Consider the following 26,958-nt stretch of genomic DNA (forward strand, 5'->3'; position numbering starts at 1 on the left):
TTATATATCACATGCATAATGTACCAGAGCTGATCTCAAATTAAATAAGGCACAAATAAAAAATAACACACACCAATACGCACACATTTTCTTTACTAACCAATGAAACAAAAAACAAGAAAACACATCTCATAAATGAATAGCTTATTCCATTATGAAATACTTCATTCTACAATCAATTGGCACTGGTTTTCCATCAATTTCATCAGGTTTTGTTTCTTTACTTCTGTTTGGGTGCAAAGTCCCATAATAAACAATAAGAAAAATTATTCCAAGGAGAAGAGTAAGAGCTACAGTAATACTGATAGGTAGAAAATAGTCCAAATTAAAAACAGAAAGTGGACAAACCCAGAACACAGCCAATATCCCCGACGTGGCCAATACCCTTACGGTATAATAACACGACATTGGACATTTGGTATTCTGTCCCTTAATATTAAAAAATGTAAAGATAAGAATGAACCCAACAACAACCCTGTATAAGAATTCCATACTTGTGGAAGCACAAAACTGAGTTTGCTTTTTAAATGCCCACAGTATACCTAAAAACCAAAGAGATAACAACAGAAATAAAGCAATCTTAACATTTGAAAATAAAAGAAGTACAACACTCAGCATCCAAGATAATAATGTGAACAACTTGTAAAAGAGATATATGAATTTGGGACAGGGTCCACTAAAGACATTTTTATCAGGCAAGGATTTTCTTAAAGATACTTGATAGTCAAGAGTCGACCAAGAAATAGCACAGAAAGAGATCCCGATGGCTGCATCTATAAAACAACAAAAAAAATTTTTAAAGGTATATTGTTATAGGAATAACAACAGCAAAATTGAATTACTATATACCATGCATGCTTTATCTGTATATAAACATACCCACAAACACAAGTCGGCACTTTATAAACTCACTTCATCTAATCTTTTGAGACAGATGTTAACATTCCTATATTACATGGGAGGGAATTGATGCTTGGAGAACATATATTACTTGACCCAAGTCACACAGGTAGGAAGTTGCAGAGAGTTCAGATTTGAGCCCAAATCTGCCTGATGCCAAAGTTAATGTACTTAACCACTACATTAGACTGCTTTACAAGATTCTGAATTAGTTGGAAAAATTTTACTGAGCTACTGGGATAGTGAAAACTATATACTCTGGAAGTTCTCTAAGACAGTACAGTTATAGTCCTAAGCATTTCAGCCTTTTTGGCTTTGACCGTGGGCATATACCTAATCACTAAGAGACAGCATCATGAGAGAGGAGGGAAAAAGGAAAAAGGCAGAGAGGGAAGGAAAGAAGAAGGCTGGTTAAACAGAAAATTTAACATGAGTATCACCAAGTTCAACTTCCCATATCTTTAAGATGATGGCTCAAACGAACAAATACGTTCTAAAACTTGCAAATTTCTATAGGTTTGACATCTTTACCCCATTCCCCACCCGACCCCCCAAAAAACAAATAACAGAACAGTAAATTCATTACTATTTTGGAAAGGCATGTCATTAGCTCTACTGTCAAAACTGGGACTTTTATAAAACTGAAAGCAAAGATATTAGAGAATTAAAAAGAGATCATTTAGACCAGAATCAATTCCCATTGAGCCTCATTGGAGGTCATTATATTACATTATGATAGACGGGCAGACTTAAGATAGATTTATCTATTGAAGAGGATTCTGAGGATTGTAAATGCCTTTGTCCCCTCCCCTGCTTTGGGTTTATGCCTCCCTGGACCACACAGTTAGTTGGACTTCTTTTCTTTCTTCTTTAATTAAAAAATATTTAAATTAAAACATCATTTTCCCCTAAACTGTGATGTCTTTTGTTTATAATTGGTTTTTACCCCTACCGAACTGTACATACACCTAGTTTTTAAAAATCAGTAAGTGCTACAGAACCTGTAAGAAAAACAGAAGTACCTTGTTCTATCCCCCCACCTCCAATCACAACCCCCAGAAGAAATCACTACCAACTCTTCTAGCTTTTCTCCTGACATTTATTGCCATATTTCAAAATAAAACACATATTGTGCTACTTCTTAATTTACCCTGTTTCCCCAAAAATAAGACCTAGCAGGACCATCAGCTCGCATGCGTCTTTCGGAGCAAAAATTAATATAAGACCCGGTATTATATTATATCATATCATATCATATCATATCACATTATATAAGACCCAGTGTTATATTATAGTAAAATAAGACCGGGTCTTATATTAATTTTTGCTCCAAAAGACGCATTAGAGCTGATGGTCCGGCTAGGTCTTATTTTCAGGGAAACACAGTATCTGCTATAGACACTGCTTATTGATTTCCTATTTGGAAAGAGGAAAATTTAGCACATACACATACATACATACCCTCCTCCCATTTTTCCTCTCCCTCCATTGGCCCAAAAGAGTAAGATCACAATTTTTGGTAAAATCAATATTCAGCATTTACCTTATAACTACCTAAGTACAACATTTTTTTACTGCTCAGTCAAGTATTACACTCTGATTATATTTCCTTTCTTTTAAAACTTCTCATTGTTTCCTTACTTGCTTAGTTTTTCATGACCTTCTCACTATTTCTTAGCAAATTCTTCAAATTAATTAATAAAACTCTATATATATAGATTATAGATATAGATAGATAGATAGACAGATAGATAGATAGATGATAGATAGATAGATATCAATTAGTTTTTTGTTTTCTGTTTTTAAGACTATGATCCTGCTGCTCAAGGTTGGCTTCCTGTCTTCCCAGAACTTCCCTTCACCTTCCTTCTCTACTGACTTCCTCTTTCCTGTTCTCATATTTCTTCCTTGCTTTATGCTCATGTTTTGATCAAGCATTCTCTAGACATTCCTGAGCAAAGTTGCACCTAAGCTAATTTTTTTGAGACCACGTATATCACAAAATGTGTTTATTCTACCCTCATATTTAATACAAAGTTTTGCTAGAAATAGAATTCAAAGTTAAAAAATATTTTCCATTGAATCTCTGAAGTCACTGCTCTATTAAGTTCTAAATTTCATGTGTTATGATCAAGAATTTCAATAACATTTGGTTTCTCTATCCTTAAGTGATCTTTTTTTCTCTCAAATCTTCTAGACTTTTCTCTTTACCTTTGATTTTCTGAAATGCTGTAAGTATGAGTTTGGCATGGGCCATTTTTATTTACCCTTTTTAATTTCTTTGAATCCTTAAAAGTATGGTGATAGAAAATTTTATAAACTGCTTTTTGCCTAAATTTTATTTTAGAATTACTTTCCTGTGTCATTAAAATTATCTTTAAACACTATTTCTAGTGGCTACATAATGTTTTATACTAATGTCTACAATAACTTGTTTACCAATCCTTCTATTGTTAGACTATCCGATTATTTCTCATGTGTTGCTGTTTTTAACACCTCCACTTCTTACTTCAAGAAGAAACTAAACAATGAAGGTAGAACCGTACCATGAATGTAACTGTCACCGCATCCCGTTGCTGCTCTGAATACTACGTACCACTTGGAATCAGCAGCAGACCTACCATAACGCAGGCTGTGACTCTAAGTGTTGAACTCGTAGTTTCAGTGCTCTACGATACGGAATGTTTAATAACGCCCAACCCACAAATTCTTTGCATCATAAGGAAAAAGAGGTCTCATACACAGGAGGTTCATTTCAGTGTCTTACTAACAAACAAGCTAAAGGTAAAAATATCAGAAGGGGCTACAATCTGGAGGTTTATGGGAAATGGGGAACAGAGAGACTTTTTGAGGGAATGAACTGATCCCACGAGTAAATCAAGCAGAGAGGGAACTCCAGGAAAGATTCATCTGCTCCCCTGAGATGAATCCAAGTCTGTATGAACCTTAGTCATCAATGAAAACTGGGACTATTATTTAGTAAATAAATAATTTTTTAACATCTCAAATTAAATTTTTCAATGGTAATATCAAACTGTCCTTTAAAATAGAATATTTTACCCTAATGAGGAAATACGCTATAATAGAGCAACATATTAGCCAACTTGCAAAAGTTTCGTTAGTTTTGTAGCATTTGCACTTTCACCTAATGATTCCAATTCTGGACATGTACTCTATGGATAAACCTCACAACATGCAAAATGATACATGTATAAAATTATTCATTGCAGCATTTTTTCAATAGTAAAATATTAGAAACAATCTAAATTAACATCAACAGGAGCTTGTTAAATCAGTCAAGGTACAACCATAATTTGTAATACTACGCAGATAATAAAAATGAGTAAGGGAGCTCTTTCTGTGCTGATATGGACAGATCTCCAAGATATACTGGTAAGTACAAAAAATAGACAGTTTTTATTTTATGTTACTATTTCTATGTGTGTGTGTGTGTGAGAGAGAGAGAGAGAGAGAGAGAGAGAAAGAGAGAGAGAGAGAGAGAGAGAGAGAGAGAGAATGAGTATGAATATAGGCTTTTAAATTTTTTTTCTGAAAGAATCATCAAAAACGGACAATAGTTTCCTTTCTGGGTAGACAAAGGAAGAAATGGGAAGAAAGGGGAGGGAGACAATACATCTTTATATATTTTTTAATATTGAAACCACACACTTCTTTTCAAAAAAATAAATAATTCTAAAAAGAAAAACAATTTTTGAAAAATTCTAAAACCTGCCAAAGACTTATGTAATTGACATAAGATGTCACTGGCACCCATCTAACACCGGGGACTCAGAAAGACTTACATTGACTGATACTTGCTTGTTCAAGTTCCAGAGCGACATAGAGCTGAAGAACCAGCTGTGGGCAGCCTTCCAGGTAGGTCTCAAATAGTCGGAGCATGCTCAAATCGGTCACTCTAGCTATAACTTCTTTACACAGATCAATTTGTTCTCCCAGGAAGTTATCAGTCTTGCTGCTGCATTTGAACGCCACCTGATAACCCTTTTTCAAGGCAAACCAATACCTGTAAACACAAACATTTATCCTCAGTAATATATTCTTGGTAACATGTATTAGTATACATAATAATGTTGGGGGGGGGGGGGGAAGTACCATGTATTTAAGTACAGAATTTTCCCACAAACGTTCTTTACTCCAGTTTTCTCTCAACTTTGTGAACATCTCATGGTGGCTTTATTGAGATTCAAGCTCTGTACATTTTTATTGCATTTTTATGTGCCATTTTGTGCTAGCACTGTTAAACATACATGATCTTGGTTCATTCTCACAATAATGATGTGAGATGAGTAAGTATTATTCCCATTTCACAGTTAGGTAAACTAAGGCTGAGAACAGTAAAATGGTTCGCTAAAAGTTACATAAACAGTAAGTGGCAGATCTAGAGTCCAAACCGAGATCTTATCATTGCTAGTCTTAACCACTACTTTCTGAAAGACAGACCGCAATTTTTGATTCATGCAATTTACTTTAAATACAAGACAGATACTTGCCCTTATGATAATGTCAAGGTTGAAGATGAGATTGAATCTTCTTTCAGTTTAATCTAACGAACAATTACTCAATATCTGCAAGGTGCTAGGTTCTTTAACCATTACCATCCCAGAAAATATATAAAATATCAAAGACTCTTAAAACGTCCTTGCTCAGGCTCCTTGAAAGAGTTTTAAAATGAACATGAGTTATCATCATGCAAGTTAATTTTTAAAACATGAGACACTTATTTAAAAGAAATCTGAGGCTAGCAATGAGGCAACCAGGATTCTATTCCAAAGTTGATAAAATTCTCCTCAGTTTCCTCATATACGCGTATCACATAAGGGCAGTGACGTATATCCTGTTTCAACCTGCTCCTTCTGTCCATGTCTCGCATTTTAGTAAATGGTACTAGCATTCACCTTGTTGCTCAAACCAAAACTGTGGGAATAATTTCCAACTCCTTTCTTTTTCTCATACCCTACACAAATTCCTCAGCAGGTTCATTTGGTTCTTGATTCTAACTTCCAATGACCCAAATCTAAACACTTACCTTTTCCCCTGCTACCATCCTAGTTTAAGCAGCCAATGTCTCTGGCCTGGATTACTTCAACAGCCTCATAACTGGCCTCTCTGATTCTATTCCTGCTCCCTATACATCCTACTCTCTGCACAGCATCTTAAACATAATTAAGATGTCACTCCTGTGTTCAAAATGTTCCAATGAGTTCCATCAAACTTAGACTAAAACCCAAAGTCCCTACGGTTCCCCTCCAAGGCCCTCCGTGATCTGCCCCCCACATACACTACCACCCACTGCCTTTCCATCCCACTTCTCCCGCACTTCCAGGGTACCCTTCTTGCTGTTTTTCCCAATATAAAGGCCTTTGTCTTTGCTACCCCCTCTAAATCCCAGGAATAGTACAAGTTTACTCCTTAACTTCGTAATGGAGCCTTCAGATACATGAAGGAAAACTTGTCAAAAAGTAACGGGAGAGAAAGACAAATCCAAAATCTAAGTTGAAGGTTTTAACACTCATCTCTCAGTAATTTAAAAAAACAGTAAGAATATAGAAGATTTTAATAACACTACCAGCCAAATTGCCCTAATTTACATTTACAGAATGCTACACTCAACAATGGCAAATTACAAATTCTTTTCAAATACACGTGGAATATTCAGCAAGTTAGACTACGAGTATATGTTAGTCATAAAACAAGTCTCAATAAATTTAAGAAGACTGTAATCATACAAAGTGTTCTCTGACCAAAACAAAATTAAGTGAGAAATCAACAAGATATCTATCTAGGAAGAGCCCCAAATATTTCGATTGAGGTAAAAGGCTCAGATCCTAAAGTTTCATAAATATTGCACCCTAGGAAATTTGGACATTACTAGATGACCTCTAAGGAGTTTTAAATAGAAAAGTAAGTAGGAAAGAGGGTTCAACTATTTAATTACCATTTAAGAAACTCTATAAAGAAGGGCCTAGAGATCTGTGGGAAGAAGGAGACTCATCTCCCATTTTACGCTCTTTTATACAATTTGAATTTTTTTTAACCATGTATTTAAAAGGAGCAAAAATAACTTCCATATTTAAATTCAAATGCCTATTATATATTCATCAAAGGAAAAGTCTCCTTTGGCAAAGAGAGAGGGTTTATCACAAATCATACATAAAATGGAAATGCAAGTGTCATCTAATTCATATTCTGGAAAATGAAACATTCTATTCCACAGACCCCGGAGGAGTAACAGCATACTTAATAGCAACGGGCACTTACACCTGATAAATAATTCATGTTGATATCCCTTATCTTTCATCTCCCAACACAAACTCAATTTATCTGTTCTCTAGGGATATGAATCTGTAATTCAGCAAATCTCAAGTTTTTGCGCACTTAGTCTGGACAAACCCTTGGGTAATTAGCCCATGTTTATGAACTGTTTTAACTTTTGCTTATTTCTCATTATTTTTCTCAGTATTATGCCACTTCCTGCATTAAGAAAATACAAAGAGGAAAAAAAAGGAAGACAAAAAGAAAGAAGCATCTATGTTTATCTACCTGGCATTTTTGCTAATAGTCAAACTAACTCAATTATTCTTGTTTTCATTGTATGAATAAGCAAAATACTCACAGAACTCAAAAATCAAAAAATACAAAAAGTTATTCAGTGAAAAAACTAATCCCATTCCTATAACCCAATTACCCAGTTTTCACCCTCCCCATGACCACAAGAATTCACCATACCAAGTTTCATGTGTACCCTTCTAGAGTTTCTTTATGCATATGCAAGCATATATAAATATATGTGCCTTTTCACCACCTTTTTTTACACAGAGTGAAGCATATTATACCTGCTGTCTACACCTTGTCTTTTCACTTAAAAATACATCTTGGAGCTCTTTCCATTTCAGTACATAACGTACGTTATCATTCTTTGGATAGCTATCTAGCATTGCCACTGCATGGCTATACCTACCATAAACTCTAGCAACAGACATTTAAGACGTTTCCAATATTTAGCTATAACAATGCTACAATTGAAAATTTGTGTGCATATGTCATTTTACATGTATACAAGTATGACGAATTCCCAGAAGAGAAACCTCTGGCCAGAGGCATCTGAAATAGGGTCAAACTGCCCTCCACAGGGATTGTACCAATCCATTCTCCCATCAGCAAAGTATGACAGTACCTATTTTCCCATGCCTTACCAAGAGAGTATATTAGCACCTGCATTTTTGCCAACCTGGTAAGTGAAGAATATCTCAGTGAAGTTTCAATTGGGCATTGTTTTTATTATAAATGAGGTTTAGTATCTTTGACAGAACTTAAGAGTGATTTGTATATCCTTTTCTATGAACTATCCTTATTCTTTTCCCATTTGCCTATTGGATGGATGAACTTTTACTTTTTGACTTCAGAAGCTGTTTAAATATTAGAAGACTAGCCATTTGTCTGTTACAAGTTGCAGAAATTTTTTCCTGTTAATGTTGGTTTTTTGGGGGTTTTTTTTCTTTTCTTTTGTTTTTGTTTGTTTGGTGGATTTTTGCTTTTGTTCACTGACATGCATTTTTTTTAATAGTCAAATGTATAATTTTTTATAGCTTATAGAATTTGAGTTATGCTTAGAAAGACTTTCCCCATTCTAAGGTTATAAAGGAATTCTCCTGTGTACTTATAATACTTTGATATATTTTTTACATTACATATTTGATTCATCTGGAATTTATCCTAGTGTCTGACATCTCACCTAGAAGTACAGTCCGTAACATGCAATCTTAAATTATTCTTACTCTAAAGTTAATCAAAACCTTTACTGTTCTTATGATTCATATACTGGCTATTGCTTCCTCTTATTTCCATTCTGGTCAATTTCTACAATCTGTGTGGTCTGACTATTTATATGGCATACAGAAAAAAGAAAAACTCTTTTCTTGTCCTTGTGGTTTGGATCGGGCAAGGGGTGGGCGGGGGATTGCTACTCTGAAAACAAAACTCTTCCAGTTTATCCTTTCGGATTTTCTTCTGGCTAGACGGAATGAGAGTCCATACTTTGTCACATCAAAGACTGAGAGGCTGAAGACACAAAACCGCAACATTTTAAAATTCTCTCAGTACCCACCTCTGTTTCTATCAATATGCTTCTGAAGATTTCACCTTCACCACTGAACACGCTAAACTCTTTTCAAGATTATGTGCCATGCTAGGGCATGAGTTAAGCCTGACTTTCCTGTGAAGGTCTAATTATAATTTACATATGTTTTTTTCAAATGGCTACCCAGTTGTCCCAACACACCTAACCACAAAGTAAAAAATCAGTAAGAATGTAGAAATTGTATAACACTATCAACTACATTTACTAAATTTCATTTCTAGAATACTACGACCAACCAAAAACTGCAGAACACATGTGTTTCAAGTACACATGAAGTCATTAAAGATGAAACACCATATATTAGACAAGAAAATAAGCCTAAATAAATTTCAAAATTGAAATCTTAAGAGTATGTTATCTGACCACAAAGAGATTAATTAAAAATCAATATTAAACTATCTATAAAAGTCCCAAATACCTAAAAAAAAAGAAAAAGTTTTTAATATAGCTTAACGTTTGGGTAAAAGATAAATCACAAGGAAAGCTAAAAATGTTTTGAACTGATGGATAATTAAACATATCAAACTCTCTGGGATACAGCTGATGCACAGATTTGAGGGAAATTTATAGTTTCAATGCTTTTATTAGGAAAGAAGAAAGAGTTAATAGTAGTAATATAAGTTACCATAGAAATGAACTAGAAAATGGGAAGCAAAGTAAGTCCTAATTACACAGAAGGAAATAAAGATAAAAGCATAAATCAATGAAATAAGAACAAGCAATAGAGAGAAATTAAAAAGCCAAAATTTGGTTCTTTGAAAAGACATAAGAAATTGATAAATCTCAAACAACAGTGCTGAGGGGTGGGGAGAGGGAGAAAAAGAGAGAACAAAAAACGCCAATATCATGAATGAAAAAGGTGGCATCACTAAAGATCAAAATTATGACAAGAGAATATTAGGAACAACTTTATAGCAATAAATGAAACTGATGAAATGGACAAAATCCCCTTAATAACACAAGATCAAATAGAAAATCTGAATAAATCTATATTAAAGAAGTCAAATTTGTTTTCAAAAATCTACACACAACATTAACTCTATCCAATACATTTTATCAAACATTTAAGGAAGAAAAAACACCAGTCTTGTACAAACTCCTTCAGAAAATAAAGAAGAAATAGTTTCCAACTTCTGTTATGAGGCTAGCATAAAACTAATCTAAAACCTACCAAAGATATTAAAAGAAAAGGAAATTATATTTAAAAAATCCCTCATGAGCATGGACACAAAAATGCTTAATGAAATATTTGCAAATGGAATTCAGCCATGTGTAAAAAAATAATAATCAATTAAGTCTATCCCAGGAATGCAAAGTTGGTTTAACAGAATTAAACCAATCAATGAAAGAATGAATCAATGAAAAACCATATGATCATCTCAGTAAGTGCAGAAAGAATATTTGACAAAATTCACATCCATGCATAATAATAACACTAAAACTCTCAAGAATATTAACACGTTGCATATGGCTGGGTTTAAATCCCTCGTGAAGATTCTCGTGATCCATATGCAACGTGTTGAAAGTGGAGGAAATCTCTTTAATTTGATAAAGGGTAGGTATGAAAAACTTACAGGTAACACCAAACTTCATGGCAAAACATTCAACACTTTATTTACCCCTGAGATCAGAACAAATCAAGAATGTTACTCTGATCACTTCTATTCAACATTTTATTGGAGGACCTAGACAGAGAAATGAAGCAAAATAAAGAAATAAAAGGAATAACTATTTTAAAGGAGAAAATCAAACTGTTCCTATTTGCAAATCACATGATGATTAACACAGAAAATACCAGGAAACCAAACAAAAAACTAATATTAATATAAGTAACAAGTGAGTTTAGCAAGGTCTCAGGAAATAAATTATTTTTTAAAAAATCAATTCTATTTCTACTCACTGAAAACAAATGATTGAAAAATGAAATTTAAAAGGCAATGCCAATAGTAATAGCTGGCAAACTGATTCTAAAATTTATGTGAAAATACAAAGGAGCTAAAATAACCAAAACAATATTGAAAAAGAAGAACATACCTAAAAAATACATGATTTCAAGATTCACAAGACTTCAAGAATATATGAGTTGACTTCTAGTTTCTAGTCTGTCATGTAAGGGACTTGGAAGTTGCCAGTCCCACCTAATAACAAGTAAAAGCGAAACCAAAAAATCAACTCTTCTTAGATCTGACAAAGTAAGTTCACAGGGCAAACTGTTTCCCCCAAAACTGGAGAGACAGGCAGGTGGATACAAAGAATCGTAAATTACAGGAGCAGAAATCCTCAAGAAGGAACCCCATTATCACATTGGGGAAACCTGATCAACTGCTGGAGGCAAGTGTAAACAAGTCTGTGAGTTAAAAACTCCGAGCAAGTGCCCCACATTTTCGTGAGTTTTACCTCCTGGAGCTCTCACAATGAAGATGTGGAAAATCTCCACACAGGTATCCAACAGGGAGAAGTGAAAACAACCATTTTGAACACACCAAAGCATTCAGGGAGGGGAATAGGACTGAGAGGCAGTTCGGAAGTCTACAGACCACGGAAGTCTACAGACCACGGAAGTCTACAGACCGTGGCAAAAGTCTCCCTAACAGACTGACCTAATCACAGGACTGTAGTTTGCTCCTTTGCCTCCCACACTTTGCCACCACATTACTAAAGGCATATTTACGGCAGTTCCTTTCTGTTGTCACACAGCAGCCTACCCATCTGTCCCCTCATGACTGTTCCCAAAGAAAGAAGAGTCTGTGAGACGGATCCTTTCAGGGACTTTGCTTCACCTTTGTGCTTGAACCTTATGCCTCTCTGTTTGGCCCCAGAGGATGGCTGGTCGGTCAATGACGGGTAAGATTCCTCACAGAAGGAACAACCCAAGCCAGGCACAGCCATGTGGAGACCACCAGGAGAACTCACGGGGTTGATAGAGGTGGGCATGGCCCCCACCTTCCCCCGGCTAAGGAGAGCTTCTGCCTTTGTGGCTGCATTCCTTTCCACAACCTGCTTGGGAAGTGAGTCAGTGATGTGATAACATCAGTTCTCCTTCCATTCTTAACAATAAGTTTTAGCATAAAGGATTTGTTCCTGGGGAGGCACATATCATAATTGTTAAGACATGCTGGGACTTTTGATTCCGGCTGTTTGCAGGCAAGGGAGATTGATTTGAATCCGTTTTCTGATATGATGTATGAGACTCACAGACCGTGGAGAAAACAATACTACTTCCTTGTGTGTATAGCAATAAAAGCCAGAAGGCGGCCCGATTCGGGGCTCTCAGTCCTTTGAGGCTGGGAGACCCTTGGGCCCGTTTCATAACTTTCTTGATTTCTGCTTCTTTCTTAACCCTTCACCGCCCCTTCTCGTTCTCTCACTGCCTGTGTTGCACTGGACGTGACATCTTTCACTCAATACAGTAAGTCCTCACTTTCATTGATTGATTCTTACAACTGCAGTGAAATGACATAGAACAGAACCAGTTTTATCATAGGTTAATTGATATAAACAAGAATTAAGGGAGTTTCTATGGTATCTCATCAAAACTGTAACAAAATGACATTGAACATAACAATGTCATTCAATGATCTGCTGTACATCATGCCCTGCTTTCAACAAAAAATTTCCAGGAAGACTTCAAAAGAGAGTTTGAAGAGACAGCAAACACGAGAACTAGACTCAGATATGGCAAGGATGTTGGAATTAGCAGACCATGAATTTAAAACAACTATGATTAATATGTTAAGGATTATAATAGAAAAAATAGACAACATGCAAAGCAAATGGTTCAAGTGAGCAGAAAGATGGAAATTCTAAGAATCAATAAAAACACTGGTGATCAAAAACACTGTGACAAATGAAGAACTTCATCGTTGGGCTTATTAGACTGGACACACTGTAGAAAGTCCCTCTGAGCTACAGAATATCTCAATGGAAACCTCCAAAACTGAGAAGCAAAAACATAGACTATCCAAGGACTGTGTGACAACTATCAAAGGTGTAACATTTGTGTGATGGCAAAGAATATCAGAAGGAAAAGAAAAAGGAACAGAAGAAATATTTGACATGGTAACAACTGAGAATTTCCCAGATTAACGTCAGACACCAAATCAGATATCCAGGAAGCTCACAGAACACCAACCAAAATAAATGCAAAAAAAAAAAAAAAAAAAAAACCTGTACTTAGGCTTATCACATTCAAACTGAAGAAAATCAAAGATAGATTAAAAAAAAAATTAAGATCTTGGAAAAGAGGGGAAAAAAAAATCTTACCTATAGAGGAGAAAAGGTAAGAACCACATCCAATTTCTCAGAAACCACGCAAGGAACAGACAGTGGAATGAAATATTTGAAGTACTCAGAGAAATGTAGAACTCTGCATCCTACAAAAGTATGTCTCAAAAGTGAAGGAGAAGGTAATCTGCAAGATGGTAGAGTAGAAAGTTCCAGTGTTTATTCCCCCACACACATAAAAACAATGAGTAAACAACTACAGGGAGGTGGGTCCAAGATGGCAACACAGGAGGACACGGATACTTGCCTCCTCCCAGGAACACACCGAATATACGCCCACATTTAGAGCACTTTCTCCTGAGAGACAACTGAGGGCTGATTGAACAGCTTCTACATTACAAACGAGAGAGGGGTCCACATAGAGAAGGTTGGGGAACTGCAAGAGCTCTCTGGGATCTGAGGGAACTTTCCAGGATCACAGGAATCAGGGAGCACCATTGTTTATATTCTCCCTGCACCTAGTCAGTGTGGGCAGGAGCTCTATCCGGGTGCTCTGGCTGACCTGCAAAGTCACCACAGCACATTTCCATCCTCAGCTACGCCAATAAGACCAAAAGGACAGCACAACACACACGCACCAGGCTGCCCAATCTGGACCCTGCTCCAGCCACAGACAACCAGATTAACGAGGAGCTACCACACACGTGTGCACACTAGGCCACCCCCGCAACCAACAAAGGAGCACCTAAACATATAAAGCAAAAAATCAACAGACATAATGGGAGAAATTGACAGTATTATAATAATAGTAGGGGACTTTAATATCCAACTTATATCAATGGATAGATCATTCAGATAGAAAATCAATAAGGAAACAATAGCCTTAAACATCACATTAGACCAAATTGACTTAATAGATATTTTTAGAACATTTCAACCCAAAACTGCAGAATACACATTCTTTTCAAGTGCACATGGAATATTCTGCAAGACATCACATATTAGGCCACAAAACAAGTCTCAATGTATTCAAGAAGATTGAAATCATATTGAGCATCTTTTCTAACCATAACAGTATGAAACTACAAGAAGAAAAATGGAAAAAATACAATTACATGGACACAAAACAACATGCTACTAAACAATCAGTGGACCAAAGAGGAAATCAAAAAAATACCTGGAGGCAAGTGAAAATGAAAACACAAGTTTCCAAAACCTATGGGATGCAGCAAAAGCAGTTCTAGGAAGGAAGGTCATAGCCATACAGGCCTGACTCAAAAAAAAACAAGAAAAATCCCAAATTAACAACCTATCTTTACATCTAAAGAAATTATAAAAAGAAGAACAAACAAAATCCAAAGTAAGCAGAATGAAGGAAATAACCAAGGTCCGAGCAGAAATAAATGAAATAGAGACTAAAAAAAACAATAGAAAGTATCAGTGAAACTAAGAGCTGGTTCTTTGAAAAACAAAATTGACAAACCTGTAGACAGATTCATCACGAAAAAAGGTAAGAGGACTCAAATAAATGAAATCAAAAATAAAAGAGAAGTTACAAATGACAAAATAGAACTACAAAGTATTGTTAAAGAATACTGCAATTATTCTCAGACTGAGAAAGACAAATAATGTATTATCTCACTTATATGTGGAATCTAAAGAACAGAATAAACCAGCAAACAACAGAAATAGACTCAGAGATATAGGGAAAAATAAATTGATGGTTGCTAGATGGGAGAGGAGAGGGGATGGGGGAGAAGTTGAAGGAATTAGAAAGTACAAATTAGTAGCTACAATATAGTCACAGGGATATAAAATACAGTATGGGGAATATGATCAATAATGTTGTAAAGATCATATAAGGTGCCAGATGGGCACTGGACTTAATCAGGGGGATCACTCCATAGACAGTGTACATGCCTGACCAATGTGCTGTACACCTGAACCTGGAGTAGAATAATATTGAATATCAACTATAATTAAATACACACACACACACACACACACAGTGCCAAAAAAATGTATACACATCTTAGGAGATATTATCTTAACATCTCTTAAAATGTGTATACATCTTTTTGGCACCCCCAGTACATATAAATATATATATATATATATATATATATATATATACACACACAAATTTATATATATACACACACATACACACACATAAATGTATATTATTTATTATATTAAATTAAATATTATTTATTAATTAAATTTATTAAATTATATATTATATAACATATTATATATAAATTTATGTATTAATAACTATTGTTTATTAATTAAATTTGTTTATTAAATTTATATATTAATAAACATACATTTATACATAAATACAGTCATGGGGTGTGGAGCACAGCACAGGGAAGATAGACAATGATATTGTAACAACTACATATGATGTCAGAGTGGTAGCAGATTGGGGGGGTTATCACTTTGTGAGGGGTATAAATGTCTATTACATTGCTTTGTATACCCGAAACTAATTAAAAAATAAATATATATAAAAGAGAATACTGCAATTATATGCCAACAAATTAGACAACCTAGAAGAAATGCATAAATTTCTAGAAACATACAACCTTCTGGCACTGAATCAGGAAGTACCTCAGCCATGAATTTAAGTGTAGACCCCATCTTACAGAACCTTTAGGCATCTCTTAAGAATAAACTCAAATTGGTGGTGGCCTCACAATTTTTTCAAGGGCAATGACCGGAACATAATTATTGATACTAGGCATACAGGAAAACAAAGCAATATGAGTACCCAATAATAGAAGCAGAGCCAGTAGTAACAAACCTGAAAAGTCTTCAGATATTGAAATTATAAGTGAAACAATTACGCTTACTATGTTTAAAGATATAAATGGCTACTCTGAAACATCTGCAGTGAACAGGAAACTATAAAAAGTGACATAGCAGACTTGAAAGGAACCACATGGAGCTTCTAAAAATAAAAATTGTAATAATCCAAACTTAAAACTCAGTAGCTGTATATAAAAACTTCTTGGCCACAGCAAAAGAAAGTACTAGTGAAATAAAAGTTATGAAAAAATTACTCAAAATGTACTATAGAGAGTCAAAACATGAAAATTTAAAATAACTAAAATGTAAGAATCATGTTAGATACAGTGAGAGGGTCTAACGTACATTTGCCTGCAGTCCCAGAAGGAAAAGAGACAGAAATGTGGTAAAGAAAATGTTAGAAAGATGACTGAGAATTGTGTAGAACTGATGGAAGATAATAACCCAAAGAATCATGAGGACTAGCAAATCTCAAGAGAAATAAATCTACACCTAGATACACCATAATTAAACTGTAGAAAACCAAAGCTAAAGGGAAAAATCATGAGAGCAGCCAGAGGGAAAAAAGACAAAATACTTTTAAAAGACCAGCAGTAAGACTGACACCTAACTCTTCAAAGAACAACAATGGAAACTAAAAGACTAAAGAATGTAATACTAAGAGAGAAAATAACCACTCATCGAGGTTTCTATAGCCACTAAAATATCTCTCAAGAAAGATAATGAAATGACATTTCTAGACAATCAAAAATTGAGAGTTGGTGTCCCCAAAAGACTCTCAATACATGCAATTCTGGACCTCAGGCAGGCAAGAGAAAAGTGAATCTTAGATGGAAAGTCTGAGATTCAAGAAGGAATAAAAACTAGAGTAGTAAATAGATAAACAAAATTTAATAAAATTTAACTGTATAAAACAGAAATAATAGCACAATAATATACAGTGAGATGAAAAACAGGAATTAAAATGCCAGCAATACTAATATCTAAGTTGGAAATATGGTGCATGGAATTCAAGTGTTTTGAGATCTTCCTATTATTTATGAGAACAATAAAGGTTCTGTTCAACTTTAGACTTGGGACAATTTATTGCACATTATGGGATAACTCAATTGCACTTTATGGATTATGCTTCTCTGTAGGATGTAGTCTGTTGGATCAGACCAATGTTCCTGCCAAAACAACTAAAGAAACTGGAAACTGAGCTGATGTTTCTGCAGAGACGTGTTGCCTGGAGGTATTTGCTGATTCTGTTACTTGGGATGAGATGTTAAAAATCTGGATTTAGCCCAGGCAGAGGGCTGTTGTTAGCAAACAGAGAAAAGAGAGGTTTTTAAGATCTTGCAGGACTGGAGACAGGGACCTGAGAAGCATGACCAGTTTTTTTCCCCCCAGACATTTGCCAAATTTTGAAACTATAAGATAGAAGCTAAAAGCAAAGCAGAATTTCTGGCAGTCTTGGAACCAGCAGCATTCAGGACATGCGGGAGGGAGCATGACCCCACCAGGCTCTCAGTGCCATGGAAGGCTGCACCCTGGAAGCAAGAGCAAACCAAGAGCAGATGGACCCTTAACTCTAAATGCCTAGGAGAGAAAAGGAAAATTGCCTCATCTGGAGCCTCTATAATTTTTTGTATACAATGTCGGACATTCAATCAAAAACCACTAGGTATGTCAAGAGGGACCTAAAATCAAGGCAATTTTGCCATTCTTTTATAATACAATTTATAATTTATAACACAATGCCTTGCAGTGCCTCTAAGTCATATTTGAAACACCAATGCAAATAGTTCTGTAGCTACGAAAATTTCCCATTTAGAGCAATGGCAAACAACAAAGAATTTACATCCACTATTTATCAGCCCTCTGCAAGAGTAATTTTTATCCTTCTCTAGATATTACAACTACATAATTCTCATTATTTCTCATACAGAATATTCATTAAATCTTGCCTATTACACATATATACTTATCAGCACTAACTTTTACTCCGTTGCTTCAAACATGTTCATCTTATTGAGACGTTTCAAAACTAGCTTCCGATATCAACACCTAAAGTACTTTACAGCTTCCCAAAACCTGTTTTTTTCTCATTGCATATTTTGTTTCTTATATATTATAACCTTCATAACTCTAGCTTTAAAAAGACAAAGTATATGAAACTACTTTGAAAACTAAATCCCCATACAAATTTAATGACATTTATTATTATTACTATTAATTAACACATAAAAAGCCTGGAAAAATTTTTAACTTTCAACTAATTGCCCTGAATATGTTGCTTTTTAACAGGATAGAATCAGAAATTAACCTTAATGTAAGCCATTAAAATAGCCCAAATTCAAAATCTAACTGTAACAAAACAGTATGTTAGCCTCTTAATATTTATTTTTATTTTTTCTCTTTATTTTCAAGATATTATTGCTTTCAGGCCCGGTGGCTCAGGTGGTTGGAGCGCCATGCTCCTAGCACCATGGTCGCCAGTTCAATTCCCACTCGGGCCAGTGAGCTGCACCCTCTACAGCTAAGATCGTGAACAACAGCTCTCCCTGGAGCTGGGCTGCCGTGAGCAGCCGGAGGTTGGCGTGAGCTACTGTGAGCTGCTGAGTGCTGCCACGGGCTGCTGAGTGCTGCCGTGTACTGCTGAGTGCTGCCACAGGCTACTGTGTGCTGCCAGGAGCGGCTAGTGGCCAGTGTGAGTGGCCGGCAGCCAGCATGAGCTGCCATAAGCTGCTGTGAGCAGCTGACCGACGACCAACGACCAACTGCTTCAGCCCAGGGCGGGGGGACAAGGCTCATAATACCAGGGAGCTGTGTCCTACACAACTAGACTGAGAAACAATGGCTTGAACTGGAGTGGGCTCGGGGAGGCTGAAGAAAGGGGGAAAAAAAAGATATATATTGCTTGTAACAGAATTAAATCTCTTCGGGTAATAATGAAAAGGTCGTATGAAATTAGATATAGAGAGAATCATGGAATTCTCAGGGCCTAGTTAGATACTAGTTTCTTTAACTAATAAAATAAGGATTGAACAGCATGATTCTTAAAGTTGTTTCTAGTTCTGTGTATGATTCTGTACCAGCTAACCACATGGCTACTACTACAGTGTTGCAGTAAAATTTTCATTTAGTCAAATCAATGGAACAGGTAAGTTAAAAATTAAGACGTCTAACAGAGTTGCAAATGATAGACTATATTTACACAATCAGGCTTGAAATGTAAAAGAAGAAAAAAGATTCAAAAGACACAGAAATGAGTCTTTTTCCTTCCCATAAAAAGTTGAGACCATATCAGAAAAAGTAACTTAATTAGATAAATGAAAACATTCTATTAATAAACCTGGAAAATTCTGAAACTACAGCAATGACTCATAGAAGCACCGATAAGGAGCAAGTAACCTTTGTGCTACATGCAAATAGGGGACTTTTGTACATGTGACGACTTAGGTACAAAAAGGTCGTTTCTGTTCGGATGAAAGAAAAATAGTATTAATGATCAAAAGTGCATGCTCACCTTGTAAAAATTCCTCCTTGCAAACAATGAAGTAGAAGAAAACAACGCGGACTTTCTTTGCCTGCTTTCTTTAAATCGGTCTTGAACCAAGAATAACTGAAACACTGGACCACAAGTGTTCCAAAGAGCATAAAGCTTACTGTTAAAATACCAAAAACATATTGTCCTTCATGGAAAAACCTGACAGATACCCAGGTGTCCACAATTAAATCAAAGACATAGATTATAATGCCAAGAACTGACATCATAAAATTCCATTTAGTATAGCTCATTATGAATCACTACAGCTATCAGCTGTCTACTTTCTTCTCTCATACAAAAAGAAAAAAAATACCCGAAAAAATATTAGTGCATCCTTTAGTATAGCACTGAATTTTAATCTACTCACTAAATCTACTTGGAAGAATAAATATTATGAAATTGGAACACTACAATCAAAATGACTAATTTTAACTTTCTTTTCTAAATCGCGAATCTAGGTCCAATGTTACAAGGCTTTATTCAATCTTCTGTTTCACAGTGATCTTCATTACAGATGACAGCACCTGAAATAAAACATATATATATAAGATTCTAAAAACTCTTGAGTTTAATATTAAAAACCCTAGGTCATGACTTTATCAAAGCTCTTTTTTAAAAAAATAATATCACTAAATATCATTCTTACAATAGCTTTGAGGAAGTAAAGCCTCAGAAATATACTTACTAATTGACAACTTCCTCTCTGCCTGTTTACCTTTTAGAAAGCATAGCCTACTCACAAAGATATTTATCACAGGACCATTATAGCAAAAAATTGGACACAATCTAAATGTGTCAACACAAGGAATTGGTAAAGTGAATAATGGTAGATTCATAAAATGGACTATTACAAAGCTATTAAAAATATATTTAACAAAGGTACAATATCTGTGAAAATTCTTAATATCCTTTTGATCCAGGAATTCCATCTAGGAATCAAGCCTAGAGAAATATTCACTAACGTGCACATTTGCAGAATATGTTCTTTGCAGAACTTTTTTTTATAAAAGCAAAATATCAAAAAGTACCTGAATGACAATTGAAAGGCCCAGTTTAACAAATTATGGTACATGCATACTAAAGAATACGCCATACAACCTTTAAAAAGAATGAAGTATCTTTGTATAACCTGATTTCAAAAGATCTCCAAGACATTTTAAGTAAAAAGAACAACTGTCAGAAGAATAAATATAGCATTTATGGTTTTTAATTATATATGGAGAGGGGAAACGGGTTGGCAATAGGAAACACTTGCAACATCAATACTTTAAGTAAACTTTTATATTGCTTGAGTCTTTTACAATAGACTCGTACTAATGTATTACACAATTTCTTAAAAACAATAGTAAATGATGCTTACAAACAATTTTGACGACTGGAGAAAATGTTTATGCTACTAACGATAGCTAACATTTACTCAGCACTATGTGCCAGGCATTGAACTAAATGTAGCATGGTATGTCCCCATTTAATTATTACACCAAACTTGGGAGGTAGATACTATTATTATGATTCCTATTTTATAAATGTCGGCTGAATGCAGTCTGTAGATGAGATTTGTCTGATTCAACAGTGTTGTTTGTTTTAATTTTCTTAATTAATTGCTAACATTTCATATAAAAATCCAGACTATTCATGGCTATCAAATATACTTACTAATATATTTGCACACACACACACACAAAAGATCTGCTACACTCGACTGCCATTCCTCCCTTAGCGGTGGGTGGCCCCCTCCCTGGGGCATGTTCTCTCAAGTTCACCACAGTAGCCAGCCACCCCACTCCAGTCATTTCAACAGCTAGGCCTCAGTGCTAACGTCGCTACCTACTGGCTGTGTGTCCTTAAACATGTTCTTTTATCTCTTTATGCGTTATTTTCTTCATCTGAAATACAGAGATGATAATGGTATGTACCCCACATAGGGTTGTTGTGAAGGCTAAGAAGGATAATACACAGGACACAATACATATGAACATATAACATAATACACATAAACTTCTAGGAAAGTACTAGGCACACAGTTAGGGCTCAGTACATGTTAGTTACCATCATTATCTTCCCTGAATACCTGCTCCCTGTAAGTATCTGGGTTTGTAATCTAGGACTTCACTTTCCATAATGTTAAGTGAAAAAGTACTATGGTACGATCTCAAAGTTCTGACAATGCAAAAAACTTATGACTGAAGCAATACAAAAAGGTTAACAATGGTTTTATTTGGTGAATTAATGGTGTTACAGATTTTTTTCTTCTTCTTCATTCTTTTCTATATGTATGGACAAAATTATTTCCCTGCAAAATCATGTTAGCATTATAATCCCCAATGTGACTGTATTTACAGATAGGTCTTTAAGGAGGTAGTTTCGGTTAAAAAAAAAAAATGTCATAAAGATGGGGCCTTAATCCAACAAGACTGGTGTTCTTATAAGAAGAGGAAGATACACCAGAGATCTATCTTCCTCTCCACGCCCCAATATACACACAGAGGAAAGCCATGTGAGGACATGACAAGAAAAACAGCCATCTGAAATGGAAGGAGAAGAACCTCACCATGAACCAACTCTACTGCACCTTGATCTTGGATTTCCAGTCCCCGGAACTGTGAGAAAATAAATTTCTATTGTTTAAACCACCCAGTCTGTGGTGTTCTATTATGGCACACTGGTAGACTAACACCCTCTATGTTCTATAAAGAACACTTATTACTGCAGGAGGGAAAAGGGTTACTAGAAACACAGACTAACAGTGTTCTTGCCACGTTACCACTCACAAATATTTCGTTTAAAAGTCTTCTGAATAATTTTGAAAAGTAGTTCAATATTTGGTTTCTCTATCCTTAAGTGATCTTAAGGATAGATCGCTCAGCCAGGTCGCTCAGTGGTTAGAGCACAGTGCTCATCACACCTAGGTCGCCGGTTCGATTCCCACATGCGCTAGTGAGCTGCGCCCTCCACCACTAGATTGGAAACAACTTGACATGGAGCTGATGGGTCCTGGAGAAACACACTGTTCTCCAATATTCCCCAATTTAAAAAAAAAAAAAGTATTTCACTCTTACTACAGGAAAAAAAAAGTTCATAATCACTACCTTTCCTGTCAAGAATGTTGTGGCCAACAGAATGAAAAAAATAATTTTAAAATATGAGTTTTTCCAATCTAGCAGGCCATGAATTTCCCTGCAGTGAGTTTCTTATCTTAAAATAAAAGACATAATGCCCAATATAAGCATGGAGTTTAGGAGGATGAGATTTAATCGGAAGCTTCTGTCCAACTGAATTAATTAAATATTTACTGGGAACCTACCATGTGCTGTTGTAGCCTCTTGGAATATATCAAGTGACAAAAGAGACAAAAAATCACGCTGCCCCTGTGGAACTTACACCTTCGCAGAGAAAGATAGTCAATTGACAATAAAAGAAATGAGCAAACTAAATATTATATTCAAAGGTGATAAGTGCCATGGACAAAAACATAGAACATGTTAAGGAATTGCAGTAGAGACAGGCACATCATGGGTTATAATTTTAATTAGAATGGTCAGGGCAGGTCTCACTAAGAAGGTGGCGTGTGACTAATGAAATCAGTCACGTAGCTGTCACGGAAAAGCTTTCCAGGGGGAAGGAACAGCTAGTTCAAAAGTCTAATGCACTAGATTTTGAGTATGTCCTCGAAAAACTAAAGTTCCACAAAATATTGGCATAGATTCCTCAGCATGGATATTTTGGATGTGTTTAATGTGTATCCAAGTCCTTTTCTAATATCATTGTAAAAAATGCAATTTCTTAAGCTTTCCTAGTAGGGGAAAACAACATTGCACATATAGTAGAAGAATAGATAATAATAATAGTGGCTACATGTGAAGTATTAACTACATGTGAAGTGTTTTACATGTATTATTTCATTTAATCTTCACAAATCCTTATGAGAAGGGTATTACTGGCCCCATTTTACAGATCAGAAAACTGAGGTTTAGAGATGTTGAGTATTTAGGTGAGCTATCTCTAAAGAGCAAACCGATTTTTAATTATAGATGATTTCCTTAAAATTACAGAGTATAATACCTAAGCACTCCATGTGTGTATTTCTTAATCACTCTCCCCACAAAGACAGCTTCCTTTACCTGGCATGGCTATGGAAAACACCAGCAATTTTTAGTCAAGTCTTATAAGACGGGAAAAATAATTTCTAAGAAACGCATTAATTGCATGATTGGTAGAACGTCAGACCCAAAAGACTAATCTGAAATGACAACTTTGACATTCCTAATTTAGTGAGGCGGGACATAATACAAACTGGAAAGAAACCTACACAGCAAGGTAATAAATACAGCAGCTCTCATAAAGGGCCCGTTCGGTCAATAACCACATAGTATAACTTGTATGAAGGACAGTTCATCTCTATCCCTACAGCTGGTCACTGTTCCAATATCACCTTACAAGAAATAATGCCACCTACAAAATTTGACTTCCTAGGGAACTTGTGATGTTAATTTAATCGGACAGTTTCAATTCAATTTCATTCAGAGGTCAACCCAGCTGTGACTATCTGGCTGCCAGCCAAAATATACAACCTTTGCCCACTGTACATGCAATAAAGTACATATTTAAAAAGTAAGAAGTAGCAAACTTTCAGTTGTCTACTGAATTGAACACACATAAAATACAGACTTACTTGTCAAATTTTAAAAGCCTTCTTTAACTCAAAGTCCCTTCCAGAAAAATCTTCATCCTGGGAATCCTTTATTTCTTCTTCATTGAAAACAAGTGTCATTAAAGAGTTCGTAAACCTTTAAGCTCGAAGACTAAAATGAAACTGAAATCATCTGTTAGTCATATGAGGGATTTTCTAATCTAGTAGTAACAGAGTCTGATTCATTGTGACTACGGTACACCCCTTCATAACTACCATATTGGGGAAAGGAGTCACATGGCTCCTTTTACGTAACATAAAGATTGACTAGATTACAAGCTTTTACTGTATTTATCAACTAAGTTTTAAGAAAATATAATTTGCCTCACAGCATACCCAAGTGGAAAAGTCATATTTGAAAGGGAGATTCTTGAATTTGAAATACTCTTGATAAAGAATTTATGGAAAATCATTAACTTAGCCCCACCCACTTTTTCGAACTGTATACCTTCTCAAACCTGTGCCCCAAGACCACATGATTGTTGGTTTCTGTTCCCAAAAACACCCACTAAATTTCTTCTGTATTTCCAAGCCTTTTCTCAAGGTTATTTACTGTCTAGAATGCCCTTCTGCCTCCACCTACCTGATGACATTCTATCAATCCTTTGAGAATCAGCTCAAAACCCATCGCCTTTAAGCTTACCCAGATCTGTCCAATCAATTTGATTCCCCCCTGCCTCTTTGCAATCCCATCACTTTAGCTATACTTCTCCTCTAGGATTTACCCACATATGCTTTAAAATAAGACCATGTATATCTCCTTTCTGGTTTTGAGCTTCTAGAAAGCCGACTATCTTTCATTTTTAACACCTCCCACAATATGTCTACAAGAATGTTTTGCATGTTTGTAGGTAGATGATAAATGATGTAAATGTAACTGGACAAAACATAAAAATCTTTCCTCTTATTTCTTGGAAAATAAGTTAAACTTCAAGTCACATTGCTAAACATATCAAAAAGATTCAGTTTTGTATCTGTAGCCTAGATGTCTCTTCTAAACTCAGCCCACATATCTATAGATTTCATTACCAGGATATCTCACAATCACCTCAATTTCAACTTGTCTAAACCAAGTTCACGATCTAACTTCTATTCCTGCTCTTCTGTTAATGCCTCTTAGTATGACTCTACTAAAGTCATTTAACTTTTATTTGTTGGACCCATTTCTTCATATGCCAAATGAAGAGCTTGGCAACGGATTAAATGAAATCGAGACGGTAGGCACAAATTCAAATTTTTTTTTAAAAAGCTAAGGGGTAAGAGCTGCCCAGGAGTCTCAGGAAGAGCACCACGGTCCAGCAATGACTGTTCCACCCTCTTCTCAAAGGTTCTGCTGACTTTCCAGCAGAGAGTTCTTAGGATGACGGAAGATGAAGGTAGCTTCCTGACTCAATACCCATTAATTGATGGCCACAAATACATAAATATTGGTGAGTTCAAAAATGCCCGATATAGGAACTTTTGATGGCTATTGCAAGCATTTTTAAAGGGAATATTGGTTGCCTTCCTTTTGCAAAGGAGATAATTTACACGATTATTTCAATGAAGGTTTTTGAAACACTTTCCCATTAAAAGTACATCTTTGACGCAATATATAGATGATGTATTATAGAAATGTACACTTGAAACCTATATAATTTTACTAACCAATGTCACCCCAATAAATGTAATAAAAAATTTTTTAAATAAATTATATGCCTTGCCAAAAAAAAAAAAATACATCTTTGAGACACAAGGCAAATAAATGTGTCACATATAATAAAGGTATGGCTTCCAAAAAATATGATTTGTAAAATAAACATTTTATCAATTAATAGGAAGTAGTCTTTTCTTCAGAAATCCCTGCAAAAAAGAATGTTAAAAACGCTTGTATTAAATTTTGGGACAAGCATCTAATGTGTCAATTTCTCATTTGTTTTGAAAACGAGGTGGGCTGGGATCGTAGATATGTTTTATATCTCTTTGGTGGCATGGTTACGTACAATTGTCATAACTCGATGAAACTGATCCCAGCATTTGTGGATTTTCTTTTATTTCAGTAAATTGTAACTCGATTTTTTTTTTTTAAATCGGGTGCGGTAGTTAATACTGAAGTTAATATGCTAAACTCAGTTCTGTAGTTTAAAGCCGGCCTACCTACCACTCCGCGCAGGCGGGTGGCACAGGGAGCAATGTTGTGCGGATTCAATGAGACGATGTTTATGAAAAGCACTTAGCAGAGCGGTGAGCGCTCAGTGTACGTGACTTACAACTATGTGTTGTAAAAGATTAACGGGTTACTACACATACACACCCACCCCGCCATTGCCTACAAACTCCCGGGGATTCAGGACTCAGTAACTAATCCCAAACCTGGCTGCCCTTTGCTCCATCACAAGACATCGCAGGTTAAAATGTCTGTCTTCCACTTGGATGAACTCCCCCGACGGGCCACAAAGTCCCGTGAAGTCACCTGGCTCTGCGGCAGGCGGCAGCTCTCAAACCCAGCCTCGCCTCTCGCGGCCTCACACCTCGCGGGGGCCAACTCGCTCGCGCGCGGCCGCCCATGGAGCCCGCGCCGCGTCACGTGACCTCTGGTCCCGCCCCCGGCACAAACACCGCCCCTTTTCTCCTCCCCTTTGCCGCCTGCGCGGCGTCAGG

At 35.8% G+C, this 26,958-nt stretch overlaps 1 protein-coding gene across 3 annotated transcripts; it reads right to left on the minus strand.

The window, feature by feature from the left end:
* XKR9 (XK related 9) lies at nt 1-26,896 on the minus strand. Of its 3 annotated transcripts, none has more exons than XM_019725291.3 (5): nt 26,771-26,896; nt 24,301-24,441; nt 19,608-20,152; nt 4,704-4,924; nt 1-773 (listed from the first exon to the last, which is right to left on the minus strand). In XM_019725291.3, the coding sequence occupies exons 3-5, from the start codon at nt 19,877-19,879 to the stop codon at nt 145-147; spliced, it is 1,122 nt and encodes a 373-aa protein (XP_019580850.1). In that variant the 5' UTR covers nt 19,880-20,152; nt 24,301-24,441; nt 26,771-26,896; the 3' UTR covers nt 1-144. The 3 variants fall into 3 exon arrangements, with proteins under 3 accessions (XP_019580850.1, XP_074174683.1, XP_074174681.1); XM_074318582.2 differs by having other exon boundaries at nt 24,301-24,377; nt 26,771-26,890; XM_074318580.2 differs by lacking the exon at nt 26,771-26,896 and having other exon boundaries at nt 24,301-25,895.
* Between the last annotated feature and the right edge of the window lie 62 nt (nt 26,897-26,958).

This window comes from Rhinolophus sinicus, chromosome 7, assembly GCF_057876585.1.
Source record: "Rhinolophus sinicus isolate RSI-liver-muscle chromosome 7, RSI-T2T, whole genome shotgun sequence".
Lineage (NCBI taxonomy): Eukaryota > Metazoa > Chordata > Mammalia > Chiroptera > Rhinolophidae > Rhinolophus > Rhinolophus sinicus.

What these genes read in the sequence shown, in the direction of transcription:
- XKR9 (XM_019725291.3), bottom strand. Translation starts at nt 19,879, where the DNA reads ATGAGCTATACTAAATGGAATTTTATGATGTCAGTTCTTGGCATTATA. An exon ending in CAAGGAGGAATTTTTACAAG is followed by an intron (nt 4,925 to 19,607) that starts GTGAGCATGCAC and finishes TTGTGTTTACAG; the next exon opens with GTATTGGTTTGCCTTGAAAA. An exon ending in ACAAGCAAGTATCAGTCAAT is followed by an intron (nt 774 to 4,703) that starts GTAAGTCTTTCT and finishes GTTGTTTTATAG; the next exon opens with ATGCAGCCATCGGGATCTCT.